We start from the raw sequence: 20,202 nt of genomic DNA on the forward strand, positions 1-20,202 counted from the left end.
TACCTTAATATGTTTTACACCACAGCTGACTAGTTTGTTTGGTTGGTACAAATCCCAAGAAATATCAAATATCTGCAAATAAATCAGAATGCTAGTAAAGATGGCATTTTTAATACTTGTATAATTTTAGATATAAATGAAAATAACACAAATTCACATCAAGATGACAAACAGCACAAAATCTACTGACCTACAGACAGCAGAAAGCTATTTCAGAGCTTTTCAAAGAAGTTTATTGGGACTATTTTTTATACCTCCCTTCAAAAGTTAAATTGCATTGTACATTATATAAATAGCTTTCATTATCTGTATTTGTCTGGCATACCCAAAGTAACATACTGTACAGTTACAGAAGATGCTGTGTGTATATTTAAAAGTTATAGAAAAAAATTCTATCTTGCATTTGAGAAATAATATGTGATTATGTAAAAAGGGGCACACAGATGTCTAATGCTGTTATTTTCTGATGTTTGAGGACTGTGAAGATGTGCAGGTTAATGTTCTTTTTTGCCTTTTCTCATTTTTATGTATTATCTTTGGATTTATATATCTAAACTAGAAGCTTGATAAGGAGATAAAGTTCAATATCTATTTGCCAGAATGCTCTGAAGGAGTTATTGGTGATATTCTCAAAAGCCTGGAAGATTTTAAATGCCAGCAAGATTATAAAAATGAAAATAGTCACCAAATGTATATTATTGTTAAATGGAGTTGGTTTAAGTTCTTGTAACATGTCTTAACAGTGTTCTTTTTGAGTGTTCTTTCATTTGTATAAAAGCTATGAATAAGCTTGCTTCAAAATGGTCTCCAAAATACTGTGTGTATTTCCCAACTCCTAAGCCACATACACCTAATGAATTCCAGAGGTAAAAAGATTTGGCACACTTTGGTTTTCCCATACCAGAAGTAGGGTCTAGAGTTGCCTCAAATATGACACCTTCAATATATGCTTCTAGGTCTCCACAAAGTATGCATAAATATGTGGTGAACTACATATCACATAAAGCATAGATATTTATGACGCATATATTTTTCCTCAAATAACGTTAACATGATCAATTTCTATAATCTACAACAGCTGTTATTCAGAAAACAAAAATTCCCAATAAGTACACACAGAGGTTTCAACATACCAAAATTCCACCAATACTCTTATTAAGTAGTTATGCTTACCCTGTCTGTATGACCAGGAGCCATAGATAACATTTTTCCTTTTCTCCAGTCCCACACGCATATTGTATTTTTTGAATCCAGACCCACTGAGACCAAACGCTGATAATTTCCAAGAAGTTTAAAAAAAGAAAAAAGAAAAATTTCAATATTTGAATCACGTTCCCATTTAATTTTGAGAGACTTCTTACCATAACTGGATTTTTAAAAGAAATCTAATTGTATATACATTTCAGAGGAAAAAATAGAGCAACAGGGCCCAGTGCTAGTCTTCGTGTAAGCAAAAAACTTCCATGGAGGTTGTGTCAGTAGAAGAACAATACACTTTTATAAACCTGAGGTTAACTAGTACCTTAACAGATATTTCTGAATTAATATTTTGAATATTGTTCTTGAAATGTCTTCAATATACAAATGTGAATAAAACATAAAACATTACTCTGTACCTAACACTCAATTCTGTAAAAATGCAGGTGCTAAACATTAAGTATCTGAGCAGTCCCATTGAAGTTAGTTTAAATTTAAAGTATCTACACCCTGATCCTGTAAACACTTACGTAAGTATTAATATTAAAATTTCAAGGAAGTGTAAAGAATAAACATCTTTATCTTTACTTCTTCAAAACCTGTTAAACAAAATATTTCTTTAAAAATAATGAAGTTAAAGCTGAGAGTGTTTTTAAAATTCAGTTCAGCCAATACCCAAAAATATTTTTAATATTCTATACCTATTAAACTTTATTTTATTTTCTGAAATTCTTAAGAGATCAAGAGAGAAGACATTTCAGGAGTAAGGAGGCTGCATGAAAGGAACAGAGAGAAAAGTGGACTGTATGCAATGCATCCGATGAAGTGAGCTGTAGCTCACGAAAGCTTATGCTCTAATAAATTTGTTAGTCTCTAAGGTGCCACCGGTACTCCTTTTCTTTTTGCGAATACAGACTAACACGGCTGCTACTCTGAAACCTGTATGCATGTGCACATTCAGCTTCCCAGATGATGCTTAACAAAAGATGCGATTCAATTCTGAACTTTCAACCTTCACTGGCATCCACAGCTATGCCAAGAATGATGGTTAATTTATATTTGAAGGCTAATCTATATCATTCTCCATAAGCTATGTTATGAAACAATTTGTGCTGCTTCCTTCTGCCTCCAAAGCAGCAACTGATTTTGTCTTGCATGATTGCTTTAGCATCAGGGCCTAAAACCAGCACTGAGGGAATTCAGTAAGCATATCCAAGGAGTCCCCAGACAAAAGATGAACTGCAAATCTGGAAGTGCCAAAAAATTATTCCTGAGATGAAAAAACTAAAGTAAATAAATAAATAAAAATCTTTCTGTGCTCCCAGCCATCTCTTAGCCTAATATGTGGACATATACAGCATGTTTCTGGGCTTAACTCACTTTTTATTTTAGCTTTGGAGTTCAACTTTATTATTTATTTCTTAAACATTGAGAGCACAGTTGTTACTGTGTAAGATCTGACCACAATCATCTTACACAATCTTAAAGACAGACTAAGATCAGACAAATACAAAGTGGGTGGTAGGGTGTTTTGGGTTTGTTTGTTTGTTTTTACATTTGGATAGTGATGGCTTAATTTTGACAGAGGAAGGACTTGTGAGCCTTATGGACAAAGATTTTTCCTCCCTTTAACTGATAATGCTTACACTCATAGTAGCAAGTGGAGGCAAATTTAGTTTCCATTTTCTGACACACGTACATGATAATAGTCAATTAGAAAGTCTGCCTGTCAGGGAAATCCACCTACAATACCACCAACACCAAACTGGCTGCAAGGTGCACAGCCCACAGCAAAGAAACTACACCTCTACCCTGCTATAACGCTGTCCTCGGGAGCCAAAAAATCTTACCGCATTATAGGTGAAACTGCATTATATCTAACTTGCTTTGATCCACCGGAGTGCACAGCCCCGCCCAACCCCTCCCCCCGAGCGCTGCTTTACCGCATTATATCCAAATTCGTGTTATATCAGGTCACGTTATATTGGGGTAAAGGTGTACATGGAAGTGATCTCTCTGGTCTCTATTTGCAAAACTCCATAAATTCCCAGTTTTCAGATCTTTCAAAATCCACTCTTTCTACTGAAAATGTTCCAAACAGGAATTGGTCCAGCTCCAGCATTAACTATCCTGCTCAGGAATGAATGGAGTAAAGGTATACTGAATCTATTACCATTATAATAATTTTTAAAGCCCCCATCACCATGAGATCTGGGTGTTACACAAAACTTAAGTAGAGACTGAAATCTCAAAAAGAGACCAAATTTCATGCTTCCCATCTGCCTGCAGATTTACCAGAGAGCTAGAAAAGCAGGATTTAATTAGTATGGAACACCTGAACAAAGAGGTAGGTTTTGAAGTTCTTTCTAAAAGTGGCTAGTTCATGCTTAACTGTATTTCCATAGACAAAATATTTTAGAGGTACAACTCTCCTATCAAGAAGCCTCTACCATAAACTTTACCATTGGAGCCAGAAAGTTGTAATATACTGGATGAACACGGGCATAGACAACTGGGGACTGAGGAAGCTATAGCCCTCCTCCACTTTCCCCCAAAAACGTAGAAACTGCATTAGTAAGGAAACAATGAATTGGGAACTGGAGTTCATTTATCTCATTTTAATAAAAGTGAAGAAATTTAGTTATGGTGCAAAACTACTAATTGAAATGATATTCAAAAGCTATTTTATTTTTTTTAATTCTAGTCCCCCCCAAAATACAAAAAGGTTATTTATGTCCCTGATGAATGTAGATGTACGGTACTTTGGAGATGATGAGACAGTCTTAAGGTAGCCTGAGGCCTTAGACCCATTTAGGGCTTTATATATGGCAATCAGTACCTTGCATTTCACACACCAGTCAAATGGCAACAAGTCCAGACAGGCAGCTGGACTAGAGGGAGTTTCCAGCAGACTTTAACAGATAATCTTAGATAAACTTTAGTCCTAGACTAGGATAGTTGAGCTAAGAGATTATGAAGGCAAAAATGATTGATGCTAGAACAGCATTTGAGAAGTAGAGGCATAATTTTCTTTGCCCACCGTAGGTGAAAGAATGTTGTTCTTGCAAGAAATGCATCCTGAAAATTTAGCCATAATGAGAAATCTAAAACCCAAAGATTCCCTATCACACTGATGATCTCTACGGATTCCCTCTTATGTTTCCAGGATTTTTAAATGAAATTCACACTTGGGAGCATTCTTATCCTAATTCTTGCTCAGATAATGAGAATAATTGATCTCTACACCACTACATTTCTAACTGGGAAAGTAGTAGAGCTAGTAGTTAACAGAAATTAGTTTCCCTGGCTAACAGAAGGAACTAAAGTCAGATAGGAAAGAACACATCCTAAAGACCATATTGTGCCTGGCCTCTGCACAGGTCTGTAAGAAGGGGAGAATAGGACGGGGAAGCAGAGTAGCACAATGAGCCTTCTCCCCACCCTGTGGAGAGGCCAGGCACAATTTCCGTTAGGACTGAAGTGCTAGCGACCCCCAAAAATAGAGAGAATAAACTAAAACATGCCCCACGTCAACTACCAGAGCCATCTAGCTCAGAGAAGCAACTATGCAGGGTGCTGAGACATTCGGGAAGCAATTTGCTACTATGGGAACAGTGCCTCCTAAAGCCCCGCTGGATCAGTGGCTCCACACTGCCTCCAATAAAGGCCAGTACCATCATCACATAATCTGGCCCTAAGCCTGTGATTTTTTTAAAATCCTCTTTTCAAGATGGCTAACATTTTGTTAGCTGGGGAAGAGCCTGCCATCGTGTGTGTCTTCTTTCTTGCTCTCGCCATACCTGGAATGATCTCCCTACTCCAGTGCAGTAGGCTTCCCACATCTCTTCATTCACATCTCTTCTGAAGCTGCAAATTTTTAAATTTGGCAAGAACAGTGTCTGTAAATATTAACATCACTTTCCTGAAACTAGAACTAGACAAATAAAACCTTTGATTTATCTCCTGAAAGAAAGTTGTATAGGAGGACTTTTTAAAAACAGATTTAGACAGTTTATCTTTTAAAAACAGATTTTGTAAATAGAATATTGGCTACATACCTGCCCATCTAAGTCAAATGCCAAGCAAGCTATACCATGTGTGTGAACATCTTTCAGTATCGATATAGTTTGCACAGTGTATGAGTCCCAAACACAGATATATGGTTCTTTTCCAACTTGACCTGTTGCCACCAACACTCGTTCAGGATGTAAAGCAAGGCTGCCAAAAAAATGAAAAATAATTTCAAATTTTAGAACTTTTGTTCAAGGAACTTGTACATTATTTAGCTTGTTAATCAAATGTTAGTTTAATTCCTTAAACAAAAAAGTCAACTTTTATAACAAGTTTTCCCATTGACACAACAAGACGTCTTATAGGATGATACTGTGACAACTTTCATGGTAGCTATACAACTTTCTTTCACACAGTTCTACCAACTGAACTTTAATCTTCCATGAATCTTTTCCAATGTGAAACTTATTTCATAATCTATCACACTCACTAAATCTTCTGTTCTGCAACATACATGCTTTACCAAATTCTTCTGCTTAATTACTACTTCCCATTTTCTCCTGTTTAAAAGGACACCAACACAAAAGATATAATTTTGAATTAAGGACAGTTGACTTAAAATATAATAAAATATTTAATGGTTATTTAACACATGATATGGTGAATATGTAAATGAGGTATAACAGAGGACCTGAAATCTTCCAGTTTATATTTCATATCAAAGGAAGATGGGTAAGAGGGATGTATTCCTAGAGAAATCCAATCTTTTTGTACAAACTGGATACAGCAAAACAGAGTGATCTGTGAAATGCTCTACTTGATCCACGAAGGTAACCATTTGACAGGTGACTCTAAACCAGTGGTCACCAACTGGTTGATCATGATCAACTGGTTAATCCTAGAGGATCTCCCAGTCGATTGTGCTCTCCGGTGGTGTAGCATGGCTGCTGCTAAGGCAGGTGCCTGCCCCAGCCCCACGCTGCTCCCAGAAGTGGCCAGCGCGGCCCTGGGGGTGGAGAGGCAGAGGTCTCCCTCTGCATGCTGCTCCTACCTGCAAGTACCACCCTTGCAGCTCCCATTGGCCAGGAACAGGAACGGGGAGTTGTGGCCAATGGGAGCTGTGGGGGTGGTGTTTGCAGAGAGGGGCAGCACACAGAGCCACATGCCCCCCTCCTTAGAGGTTTTTAAGGTCAGGCTTGACAAAGCCCTGACTGGGATGATTTAGTTGGGGATTAGGTCCTGCTTTGAGCAGGGGGTTGGACTAGATGACCGCCTGAGGTCCCTTCCAACCCTGATATTCTATGATTTTATTATTCTAAGCAGGGCACAAACCCCAAATTGCTTGTGAGTTCCATACTTAGCTTTCACCAACCAAGCATCAAGTGTAAACTCCTCAGGCAGTATAACAGTCTAAAACATGGAGTCACAGACAGTCCACTTGGGTACTCTGGTCTCTCTTGCCATCTAGGCAAGCTTGCCTTTGTAAAAGATGTTCCCTTAAACAAAAAAAATCACACTAATACTCAGGTTACTCTCAATCCCAAAGGATCAGTCACTTACCCTAGCTCAATTGCACTCTAGATCTTACATCAAAGACAACCCTTGTGGACAATTTTATAATTAACTAAAGTTTTAGTAACTAAGAAAAAGAAATTAGTTATTTACAAGGTTAAAGCAGATACACACACACACAAATAAGTTACAGTCTTAGGTTCTAAAAGGTGATAGAAGCTCCTGCAATAAGCAAACTGTATACATCCTATAGGGCTAACCCAGGCTAAGCAGCTGGGGATCCCTTGCTTATGCTTAGAAATCTTGCCCTCCCAAAGTCCAAGCATCGTAGAGATACAGTTCTTCTGTCAGGGATTTTTATTCCCTTCCTACCAGAGTTCAAGATGATGGGATGAGCTCACACACACGTCTCCTCTTTATGGGGGAGGGAGGAATGTAGTGAATGTCTGTGTTCTTTGATGTTTCATAATGTCTCATTTGATTTCAGAGGGCCTTCTTGATGGGCAGACGCTAATACCTGGTGTACGAAGCCAGTATTTTACATAAACTAATGCTTTTTTCCTGTTTGATGACTTATGTAGGATTACAATGCAAACACTTAATATCACCTTATAACATGGGGTACAGATGTTATCCTATAAGCATTTCATAAAGACTAAACACATTTTTATAAACTTAACATATATTTTAACAATACTAACACATAAGTGAGCCAGACTAGTCTCCAGCTATGTATTTCAATGTTCAGTTAGGACTAAGGCTGTCAATCACAGTTAACTTAAGCAATTAATGCAAAACAAATTAACTAGATTAAAAAAATTAATCACGATTAATCGAAGTTTAAATTGTACTGTTAAACAATAACAGAATACCAATTTAAATTTATTATAAATATTTTTGGATTTTTTTCACATTTTCAAATATATTGATTACAATTACAACACAGAATACAAGGTGTACCATGCTCTCTTTATTACTATTATTACAAATATTTGCACTGTAAAAAAGATAAAATAGTATTTTTCAATTCACCACATACAACTACTGTAGTGCAATCTCTTTCTCATGAAAGTGCAATTTACAAATGTAGAATTATTATTATTTTGCATAACTGCACTCAAAAAAAAAAAACAATGTAAAACTTTAGAGCCTATAAGTCCATTTGGACCTACTGCTTGTCAGCAAAACAAGTTTGTTTACATTTATGGGAGATAATGCTACCTGAAAGTAACACTGTTGTAGCAGGCGTTGCAAGGCATTTATGTGCTAAACATTTGTATGCCCCTTCATGCTTCAACTTGTAGATTGTTCCATCTTTTTTTCATCTTTTTACACTGCAAATATTTGTAATCAAAAATAATAATTAGGGCTGTTGCATGCGATTAACTCGAAACAAATTAACACTTTTTTTAAACAAGCCTTAATCACACACCAGGGCACCATGCACAGGTGGGCACTGCTACATGCCTCCAGGGAAGGGGTGTCCCACCACCCTGCTCCTCTACTGCTCCCACCTCTTTCCCACCCCCATTGAGTTACCCCTAGCCAAGCAGCTCCAGATTGGGAGCTTGTCTCCTGTCTGCTGCACAAAGCAGGGGTGAAGAAGGCTGATATTGGGGTGTTCCCTTCCCCGCACCAATGTACCCAGTCATCACTGAGCGAGGGTCCGAGAACAAGGGGAGCCTGTCTGCTGCTGGCTTGGGAGTGCTGCCGACAACAGCTGCTGATGGCTAAAAAGGTACTCAGGTTCCTGAGTGCTCTGCTTAGAGACAGCACTCCCGCAACACACACATTTCCTCCCCCCCCCCACCCACCAAAAATATTTAAATAAATGGTATTCTATTATTTAACAGTGCAATTAAAACGTCACAATTGATTGTGACTTTTTTTCAATCTCACGATTCATTTTTAAAATAATTTGACAGCCCCAGTTGAGACCTCGGGGCCTTGGCATGAGCTGGCACTTGATCTGCCAGCAACACACCAGGAACTTGATAAGTAAATTTAGAAAAGACAAAGGATGCTCTGGACATAGAAGTGAGAGGGTAGATCAAGCTAGTCATGGAGCTATTAAAGAAGACCAATTTAAAATGTAAGATTTATTTTCTCTATAACTAACCTAAAAGAAAACTACCTTCTCTGTGTTTTGCAAAGCATGCAGATGAGGTATGTTATGCCAACTGCTTCTTTGGTTTTACAGTAACTCCTCGCTTAACGTTCTAGTTATGTTCCTGAAAAAAGCGACTTTAAGTGAAACGATGTTAAGCAAATCCAATTTCTTCATAAGAATTAATGTAAATAGTGGGGATTAGGTTCCAAGGAAAATGTTTTTCACCAGACAAAAGTCTATATTATATTACACAGTATAAGTTTTAAACGAACAATTTAATACTGTACACAGCAATGGTGATTGTGAAGCGTGGTTGAGGTGGTGAAGTCAGAGGCTGGGATATTTCCCAGGGAATGCCTTAGTGCTAAATGATGAACTAGTACTCGGCTGAGCCCTCAAGGGTTAAATACATTGTTCTTAATGTATCCTCACACTCTACAAGGCAGCACAAACGGAGGGAGGGGAGACAGCATGGCAGACAGAGACAGAGAGACACACCCTGTGTGCGAGAGAGAGATGTGCACTGCCCCTTTAAGTATGCTGACCCCACTCTAAGTATATTGCCTTTTTAAGTAGATCAGCAAGTTGAGACAGCAGCTGCTGCCAGAAAGTTCCCTCTGTCCTGAGCCCTGTCGTGTCTCTCCCTGCTCTATGGAGGTGGGGGGGCAAGAGTAGGGGGGAGGGGGACACCTTGACATTAGCCCTCTCTTTCCCCACCCGGACAACAAGCGGGAGGCTCCAACGCAGAGGGCAGGAGCAGCACATGGCAGTGGGGGGAGGGACAGCTGAACTGCCTGGCAATTGATAGCCTGCTGGGTAGCTGCCGCACAGGGAACTTAGGAGAGCGGGAAGCTGATACGGGGGCTGCTGGTCCATCCTGGTTCCAAGCCCCCACCAGCTAGCTCCAATGGGCTGCTCTTTCTGCAAGCAGTGGACGAAGCAGGCAGCTGCCAAAACAACGTTATAAGGGAGTATTGCACAACTTTAAACGAGCATGTTCTCTAATTGATCAACAACGTAACAACATTAACCAGGACGACTAAGTGACGAGTCATTGTACTACATTTTTTCTCTACTTCTAATAAATCTTGTTTTTATGAATACTACTATTGTATGAATAATTTCATATAGCACAATGACTCAAGCACTTCCTCCTGGCTCTGAGCAATATCAGCACATCCCTCCCGTGGAAAGGAACAATGTGCATGTGTGGGAAGGAGTAAAAGGACCTGATGAGGGGAGAAATGTTGGAAGTGAAAGGATCTGAGTTGGACAAAGTAGGGGTAAAGGAAAGAGGACTGGACAGATGATAAGAAAGCAGGGGAGGCAAAGAGTTGAGGAGGAAAACTGGAGGAGAAAGGACCAAGTGAAGAATAAAGGAGAAAATGATGGAGGAGAAAGGATGGGGAAGTGATTGGACCTAAAAGAGGAAAAGGAACAGTGAAGATAAAAATATAGAAAGGCTAGTCTTCTGTCTAATTCATGAGACTTGAAATCAGGACCCCTGGGTTCCATCCCTGGCTCTGCCACTAACTTGTTATTTAATCTTAGGCAGGACAATCAATCAGTTCCCCCCATCTCTAAAACAGAGTTAATAATATGATGGAGGAGGACTGTATAATTACATGGACAGATAGACTTAATTATAATACTTCCACCCCTCATAATTAGGTACAAGCATCTTACCTGCTTTCACATGGAAAGCATTATACTGTATAAGTAGCAAGTATTATCATAAATATATTTTTATTCAATGGGAAGAACAATTTAAATAAGAAAAGATTCACAAGTGCAGAGGAGAATGAAATCTCCATTACAACACAGTAGCTCTGCTGCATATACTACAGCAAGGCTAATATAGTTAAACAACCTTAGTAGTATGCTATGGATTACGGGACACCAATAGCTATATAATAGCCAACATTTTGAAACCTAGGTCCCTACAGTTAAGCTCTTAAAACTGTTATTTAGGTGCCCAAATATGAAGACTTGATTTTGAAAGTACTGAGCACTTCCAGCTGCCACTGACGTCCACACCATGGAACTTTGACCTCAGTAGGAACTGCAGGTGCTCAGTACCTCTGAAAAATCAGGCGACTTTATTTAGGTGTCTTAAAATGGATTTAGGAGTTTAGTGTGTGTTAGTTAATTTTTAAATTATTGTGTAATAAGGGCATTTGATCTTGGAAATTTTAGCTTTTTTGAAAAATCAGCTGAATGCTATGAAGTAAATATTATTAGGTAGTATTTTGTAGCAGTATCTATTATAATAACACTGTTTTTCCAAGATGTTTTTCTAAAACATCTTAAGACAATGACAACTGATATACTTTAGCCATAAGCTGTGGAATAAAAATGCATATTGAGATAATAAAGACTGACTTATAAAACTAAAACATTACTGCCATTATTAAGATAACTGGATTTTTTAAACACTCTCTTTCAGTGATCTGGTCATGTAAATGTACAATATCAGTTTTAAAATTACACCAGTTTGGCTCAATGGTGCATTCTTGAAGCCGAGTTTGTCCTATATTATGATTGCACCTGTTCTAACTGTCATAGATGAGAAATTAGCAGCACCTAAAGATGTAATTAGCAGAATAAAAAAAAATTATCTATGCAATATCCATAAGCTTTATCATTGACAAAAACATTAAACTTATCTTGCACTTTTGTGGATTAAGGCAAAACCCTCAATAGATCTAGAAATGAAAATAGAAACCAAATTAATGCCTTAAAATGTTTTATTTCTAAAAGCTATTCATGTACAGAAGCACAGAATTAAGCTTAGCAAACTTCAGAGGGACAAAAAACAATAAGATTGCAGAAAATGGTAAATCTGTATTTTTTCCCCATCACTTTCTACCACAGAGTCAAGCAGTGCTTAGCGTTTGTCAAAAATACAAATTCCTACTTGCATATAGAGAATATGTAATTAAATAGAATGCAAAAGCCAGATCCTAATTCATTGTAAAATAAAAATAAAATAAGAATAGGTTTATGCATTGCTGAAGCTTACACTAATAGAGGCATACTGAATGAAACTAGCAGCTAGATATTTTTACTAACCTGGCCTCCATAGTAGTCTGTATAAGCACTTACATACCCACAGAACATATGAATTGACTCATGAAAAATATAATTTGCTTCAGTACAGCTGTGTGTTATGTTCACTTTCAGTAACAGCAGCAAATAAACCAACCTGAAACTCTGCCCTAGCAACAACAAAATTACACTTACATACAATGAGTGGGGAAAACACTGGAAAGGACAATATAGAATATCTCTCTTCTGCCTATCGTGGAAATGCTCATTGGTACAGAAATTTTGTATCATGATAAAACACTTTTTTAAAAAAATCACTAAATTGAACAAATTTTGGCACCAGAAGTAGAATTAGATGTATTCCTATAATTCAAAAGGAGTATTTGTGGCAACTTAGAGACTAACAAATTTATTAGAGCATAAGCTTTCGTGAGCTACAGCTCACTTCATTATGCTCTAATAAATTTGTTAGTCTCTAAGGTGCCACAAGTACTCCTTTTCTTTTTGCGAATACAGACTAACACGGCTGCTACTCTGAATCCTATAATTCACAAAGCCAACATAACCTAAGATTAAATACTTCTTTGAGCTGCATGCTCCACACACCTTCTCAAAGCAGCAAGAAAAAGAATGTAAAGGAAATGGAACTGCTCCCTTATCTTCACTGTTACTGTAAAGGAATGCTTGCAAAGATACAGAGAAGGCTGGTGATAAAAAATGCCAAGATCATAACTAATACATGGATAACTTTAGGCAAGTAATGTAGTGCATTTTTTGTGAACATGAGAAACAGGAGCCTCAGGTACAGGGAAATCTAACACAAAACAAAGTATTTTAAAAATCTTTCTTCTCTGGAGAAAGTATAGGCAATGTATTAAGTGAAATGGATATGCTGCTCACACATAGACATTAGATAATAAATATTTAATACTACGATACTTCTGCTTCACAGTAAGGAGTGAGTTTGGGCTTGGGGAATCACTCCAAAATATTTCAGGTGATTAGGGCTGACCCTGTCCTCCAAGAGGTGGGTCTTATTGTCTCCCCTCTTCCTCCTATTCTGGAGGTCTGCTTCTGGATATCAGAAGGAGTGGCTTGAAATTAGAGAATGGACTTCTTAGAAGACTGATTCCCTGGGACCAGCTTGCCCAGGACTGTCCCTCTCTACTTCATGTGGTCCACATGTCAAATGGTTCTGTATTTCACTGAATCCCCCAGTAGGGAGTCCCTAGGATGCTTGTATAGAGGTGGCAGCAGAGGTGAGAGGATTGGGCTAGAATCCATGGTGTTTACCGTGTGTCCAAAACTCCCTATCCACCACTCCAGGGGAGGCAGAGAGGAACAACATGACTGATCTTTGCAGGTAGGTACAGTGACAGATAGGTGCGGGCTCTATGGACTAAGGAATTATCTTACATCTGCCTCATGGTCTGTTTTGCATCAATTTCTTCACACAGAAGAGAGGGAAGAGAGCAGTTTGCTGATGCAACCAGATTTTCCAAGCCTACCAGTTTCCTTTTCTGCCCAGGGGAGGACAGTTGAGGTGACCCCACCAAGACTGAATTGCTGAAATTATGCCTGTATCTTGCCCACTGTCGCCATCCTCTCAAATGCTTTCAGGGAATTTCCTGCTCAATGGAGGGACACTGGAGTCTGAAGGAAAAACTGCATTCTATCTGTGATGGGTTGTCACCCCCGGGGAGCAGTCTGCGGGCCATGGGAACCACTGGGTCCCCTAACCTCCCAGCTGGGCAGGCCTCTCTCACACCCCCTCCTGCACCAAACTCCCTCCCAGGAAAAAGACTTGTATACCGGGGCCCCACAAAATCTAATAGCCCCAGGCCCACAGGAGAGTTAATCCAGCCCTGTTTGTGTGTTTTCCATTATTTTGAACACAATAATGGGATTCACAATACATTTGTTAGACAAATTCTGTTAGTTGTTAACGCCTGGTTTCTTGACAGCAGCATGAAAGCAGTGCTTACTGTTTGTTTAAATGTGGGATGAGACCAGAGAAAAGCACAATGTGACTGAGATCCCAAATCTGTAATTAGGCTGAGGATAGAAAGGGATCTTTAGGCAGGTTAGTGAATGACTGACAGCTTTGAAACTTCACTCCCACATTATAAAAGGGAAAGAGAATTAGCATTTGTTGTGTTTTCTTTTTCAGTTTTGTCCTCAATATTGAATTTAAAGTAGACATAGAAAAATAGAGAAGCTGAAGAAACAGATACTGTTTTAAAGAAGAGGTTTCCTTAGCAACAAAATATCAGATGAAAATCCAAGAATGTATACATGTGACTGTGCTTCACAAAACTAGGACACTAGAAAATGCAGAAAAGAATACAGTTGTGGTAGATACCACCACTTTTGGTATCTTCTAATTAAAAGTATAATTCAAACATCAGAATTATTTTTATGTACTTAAGCATACAAACCATCTCGTATTAAGTTTTTATACATATTTTAGTCACCTTTCCCCCTTTACTTTGGTTGGGGATCCACCACTTTTTCTCACTTGTCATTTGGGCACACCCTCCCTTCCCCGAACAAGGAGGATAGTAGAAGAAGCTGCAGATCTTTTTTGCCACACCAATCAATCAGTCCATTTACAGGAAATGCTATAAGAACACAGACTTTGAAAAAGAATATTTTCTAAGTGAGTTATTTTGGGGATGCATCTGTTTCTCACAAACCCAGTGTAACCAGGGGAATGGTCCTGCTATTGTGGGGAACTTTCCTGGCTTATACACTACCCCAGTGAAGTGGGCTAGTGAAAGGATCTGAGTCCTCGCTCCCACTTCCTTTACCCAGAGCCCTGTCTGACCTTGAGGACTCCCCTTCCCTGACCCATTGATCATTACATATAATTCAAAGCAAATATAGTTTATAAAAAGGAATCAATTTAAAAAAATAAGGAAAAAATGGTAAAGGTTAAAGGAAAACATGTCACCCTCCTCTGTGGCATGGGGACATCACAACCAGCATCTTTGGAATGTAAGGGAAGTTCAGTCTGTTCCTCACAAGTCCCAGGCCTCCTTCTCAGGCCCTGGCTGTGCTGCAGGGATGCTGCACTTGCTCTGGCGGTGGCCACATGCTCTCAGGCTCTAGGTGGCAGGACCCTTCTTCCCAGCGTCGCACCTGCCCCATCAGGGTTACGATCCCCCTCCAAGTCTGGCCTGCAAGGCGTCTTGGCTGGTGGCATCTACCTGTGCTGGGCCCGCTGCCCAGGGTCCCCCTCGCTCTCCCCAGCTGCTCACCGCACCCAGATCCACTCTGCCTCAGCACGACTACTGCTACTGCTCTTCCTCCAGCTCCCTGGGCTGCTCCTCTGGACCTGGTTGCTGCAGCTCTCCTCCCAGGACAGGTCTGCTCTGTGGGCTGCTTCTCTGACTCTGCTCCCAGCACTGACCTGCTTCCTGAGCTGCTTTTCTGGCCCCTCTGGATCTGGCACAGCTCTGCTCCCCAGCTCAGCTTGGGCCCCTGCTTTCTCCTTAGCTCAGCCCCATTCTGTCTGACCCAAGCAATTCCAGCTCACAGGGAGGACGGGACTCCTCTGGCCTCCTGACTCCCTGATTAGCCTGCCTGCCCTGTCAATCAGGCTGAGCTGGAGCATTGGCCTCTCCCCATTGTTCCTGGGGACTGTCAGTCTCAAGGGCCTGATTTCCCATTGACCCTTCCCCTTCCCTTTAGTACTGGGAGCTAGTCAACCAAAACACCCCCACGGAGTTTTAGTAAGGGGACAACAGTCACCTTACACCAAAAACCAGGATCCCTAAGGAGACTACCCAATGCTGTATCTTTCACATGGTTATTCAGAGCACTGGTAATGGCACAGCCTGCTCTTTTAGAAATCTATTCTAAAGTAAACGTATGCAACTTAAAGAAAATCAGAATAGTAAACTGCTTGGAATTGGGGAGTGGGGGAGGACAGCCACTTGAAAATTAAGTTCTGATTAGTTCCCAAGTCTCTCTCACTGCCCTTCTATATACTACCTTACTGAAAAAGGGTTTACAAAAAGCAAAAGTGATACAAGGTCGGTGAAATCCTTTAGTCTGGAAAGCATAACTTTTGGGAAGAAGTAATCAGTCCAGCCAGAAAAAGAGGGAGGAAAGCTGAATAAATGAGGATGTACATTAAGTGAGAATAGAAGACTGTAACCAAAGGCAACATCTGATGATGATATCATATCTACTTTGCATTATTTGATAAAAGTAGGTTGAGATTGCCAGGTGGCTGCTCTGTATGTCTCCTTATAAAAGGGTCTAGTTCTGTCTACCCGTGACGTGGAGATAGATCTTGCTAAGCATGCTGAGATATCTGAAAGCATCTTCTAGCCCTTCTTATAAGCTTCTTAAATAGAAAACATGACCCAGGTAAGAGCTGGTTATGTAACAGGCTTTCCAGACCTTAGTTCTTGCCAGCATATAAGGTGAACAAGGTATCAGATTTCCTGGTAGACTGTTCTGTCTTAGTAGGTTTGAATGCTGTACTAAGATCTAAGCTATATTATCTTCTCTCTTTAGGATGATTAGTTTTTCAACAAAATTAAGGGTAGTTTGATGTCCTGGGTGAGATAAAGAAAGACTGCTGATGAAAATTCTAAAATAGTACTGAGTATAACTTGGGAGAAATTGAAGAAAAAGGTTTTGAAATAAGGTCCCTAATCCCTTTAACAGAAGTGATAGCTATTAAAAGGCAAATTTGGAGGTTTTGCCATTCAAAGCACTTCAACAATACAACCCACATGGTCCAATTGCATGGTGTTACCTTCAGCTTAAGCATCTCTTGAAGGACATACTTGGTCCTGAGGTTCTGCGAGCACCACAGACTCCAGAATTGTTGTTGAAGTGGAAAGAGTCCTACAGATTCACCCAACCAGCTGTAGCCTGTTACAACTTCCTGATCCAAATGACCCAAAAATGGTTACCTTCTCGTAATTGTTGTTCTTCGAGATGTGTTGTTCATGTCCATTCCAATTAGGTGTGCACAACAGTCGGAAAGTTTTTCCCCCTAGCAGTATCCATACACCTAATTGGAATAGACATGAACAAGCACTCAAAGAAGAATTCAGATTTCCTGTGCCACACCTGGAAGAAAAGATGTGTGAGGAAGTGCCTTGCAAAACATTAAAAACCTCTACTTTTGATTTTCAGTTACAGCTAATCCAGCAGAAAGTTATAATTTTGTTCATACTGGTCTATGCATCAGTTGTAGAGCATGGGCCTTGCCAAAAGAGACTGCTGCTAGAGATGTGGGTATCCCAGAACAATACTGGCTTGCATATTTTGGGAGAGTCCCAAGGTACAATCCTGTTGTCCAGAAGTAAGTAGGAAAATTAATATGATAATGGATTCCTCCTTAAAATTACTTCTCAGAACTGTGTTTTGGGATATATCCCATCATCTTGGAAACTCTCCAACTCACTGAAAGCTTTGTTGTCTGCTTGTAGCCAAATGACTCATATGGTTTGATGGAAGAGGAGACTGCTTCCAAGGATAGAAACTCAGCACAGCAGCTTGGCTGACCTGGCAGCTAAAGAGTAGATAACATTTCAGAGAAGAGGGAGCTCAGACAAATTTTAAAAGATTTGGTCTGACTTTTCAGAAATCTTTGATTAATTCCTAGCTGATGTCACTCTCCTTTCCCCTTCCAGCCCTCCCTTCTTCCTTTCCTTTCATACCCATCCCATTACTTTAGTTATTTTCTCCCTTATTTTTTTAAACAAAATTCAATACAATACATAAATAAAGGCAACATTGGCCTGGTCTATGCACAAAGTTGCACCTTTTTAACTACAAGTGTGATTTTAAACCAATATACTTTAAATTGGTACAACTTTGTGTGTGGGGATTCTTAAATCAATTTAAATTTGGCTTCTATCAATTTAGCTTGTTCCTGGTCAACAATATTTTAATCTGTCATGTCTGCTATTTTAGAACCTTATAAGAAGGATGGAAAGATGTTTTGAAGTATCAGAGTACAGTATGGGCCAGCTAAACTGACATCAGCCAGGCGTAAATCAAATTAAGAATGTTCAACTGCAACAGAATCCTTGGTGTTTCCTCTCTCGGGAGTAAGGGAACCTGTCCCAGTCATGTACTGTGGGTGGTCGCAACACCAGCCCCACTTCCCTACTATTTGCAATGGGAACTCTGCCCTATATAGGCCTCTCTCATTTTGATCCCTCATCTGGAAAGTCTCAACCCCCCCCCCCCATGCCTTCAGGGATACTCCCTCCCTCGGATCCCAGCAAAAGGAAAGGCAAAGAAAGAATGAAAGAACGAACGAACGTGGGGCAGAAATGGAGTTGTGACTCTACAGTGCTGTCAACAATCCAATCCCAACAAAATGGACTTGGAAAAATTTCTCTGACTGGGTATCTGTGACCACTCAGCTTGTTAGTCTTACCTTGGGAGTCCACTGTACTCTCCTCATGGTCAGGGTGAAGGGCTCCTGCCTAGGAGTTTCCTCCACAGCGCTAGGAGTCACTCCTGCAGTCTGCTGGTTGGGGCAATCTTACACCCTGCTGACTACAGTTTCCTCCCTTTTAAAAGTCTCATCCCTATCATGCATGATTGGCAAGGCCAGAGGGGTGGGCCTAGTCCTACCTCCAGGGTTTTTCTGGCCCCTTCCTCATCCATGTGGTCCCTATACACCCTGTCACACAGACTATACAGTTGCACTGATTTTAGCAAAATTGGTTTATAATTACACCTTTGGTTAGCACTGCAATTTTAAATATATAAAGCAGTGGTTCTCAAACTTTTGTATTGGTGACCCCTTCCACACAGCAAGCCTCTGAGTGCGACCCCCACTTATAAATTAAAAACACTTTTTTTTATATTTAGCACTATTATAAATGCTGGAGGGAAAGCAGGGCTTGGAGTGGAGGCTGACAGCTCATGACCCCCCCATGTAATAATCTCGCGACCCCCTGAGGGGTCCCGACCCCCAGTTTGAGAACCACTGATATAAAGGCAATCAAATTAATATAAACAGGTTTAAACCAATACAACTGTGTGCACACAGAAGTTTGCTTTGGTATAACTAACCCAGTTTAATTAAACTGTTGCAAGTGTGTGAATAAAAGCAATTTCAGAGGGAGGAAATAATCAGGTAGCAAAAAGTTTAAAAAAGACTGCTCAATTAAATGCTCCAGAATCTGATTTAGATACCAGCTAGCAAAGACAGCTTTAACAGAAGGACAAAATTCAACTAATGCTTTGAGCTATTTAGGGATGAGATATTGAGATGTTAAACTGTCTTCATTTGGCAAAATTTTGGGAGCACCCAAAGTAACACTTTTATGCAAAAGCCTGATCTACGCACATTTACTCTTAACTAAAGGTACAGTGTTGCACCAATTTAGTTAAATTGGTATGTGATCATTCTTACATCATTTTAAACCTTGAGGGCAAGCTAACCCTCCATAAGCCAGGTTTACACTTATCTAAGAGTGTCCTTCGTATAGCCCATCGATTGAACGATGACATTTTCATGCTCTCTTTCTTTTTATGGATTCTGGAGTGACTCTGAAGTCCAAAGCATGACGCATATGCTCGTGAGCAGATCGGGCCAGACAAAGTCATTCATGAGCATCTTGGTAGCTATTGCAGTGGTATGACACTTTTCCCTTGCAGTGAACAGTTGATTATTTCTATCCTCTTCAAAGCCTTGAAAAGCTCTGACTGTTGTGTATCGCCATACTGATCTATTTGACGCAGGATCAAGATCTCAAGATCATCCAGTTTTATTGCAAAGTGTATGTTGTTCTTGATACTTGTCCTTGTAGAGCTTTCTGGAGCAGCCTTCATTCTGGTGTCCTTGTGCCAATTCTCCATAGAAAATTTTTCTGGGGAGTCAATGTTCAGGCCTCCTAATATCCAACCCAGTGTAGTTGGGCTCTATCAGCATGGCCTCGATGCTTGTGGCATTTGACTTTTGGAGAACCTCCAACATGGTAATTTTGTCTTGCCAGTGGATCCCCATAATTGTACGCAGAGGCCGCATATGGGAGGCCTCTAGCTGTTTGATATGCCATTTGTATGGTGTCCAGGTCTCACAGCCATAGAGGAGAGATGTGAGCACAAAAGCATTGTAAAGTTTTATTTTTGTTGAGAGGGTTAAGTTTTGGGATTTCAAGACTTTGTTACATAGCCTTCATAGTGACTGAGAAGCTTTCTGTATCCTATTTGTGATCTCTTGGTCAAGAGAGCCATCATTAGAGATGTTGCTGCCAAGACAGATAAAATTGTCAACTTCTTTTAGTTGGGTTCCACTAATGGATATGCTAGGGGATATGGCATGGAGTGGTGAAGAT

General features: G+C 39.9%; 1 protein-coding gene across 3 annotated transcripts in view; it reads right to left on the bottom strand.

Moving 5' to 3' along the window:
• EML5 (EMAP like 5) overlaps positions 1-20,202 on the bottom strand; it is a 326,380-nt gene that overhangs the window by 254,890 nt on the left and 51,288 nt on the right. For all 3 annotated transcript variants that reach the window (XM_038404486.2, XM_038404485.2, XM_043517737.1), the window contains exons 2-4: positions 5,256-5,415; positions 1,174-1,272; positions 4-72 (exon numbers count right to left, since the gene is read on the bottom strand). In XM_038404486.2, the coding sequence (XP_038260414.1) occupies positions 4-72; positions 1,174-1,272; positions 5,256-5,415 (328 nt within the window). The remainder of the gene's footprint in view (positions 1-3; positions 73-1,173; positions 1,273-5,255; positions 5,416-20,202) is intronic.

Source organism: Dermochelys coriacea, chromosome 6 (assembly GCF_009764565.3).
Source record: "Dermochelys coriacea isolate rDerCor1 chromosome 6, rDerCor1.pri.v4, whole genome shotgun sequence".
NCBI lineage: Eukaryota > Metazoa > Chordata > Testudines > Dermochelyidae > Dermochelys > Dermochelys coriacea.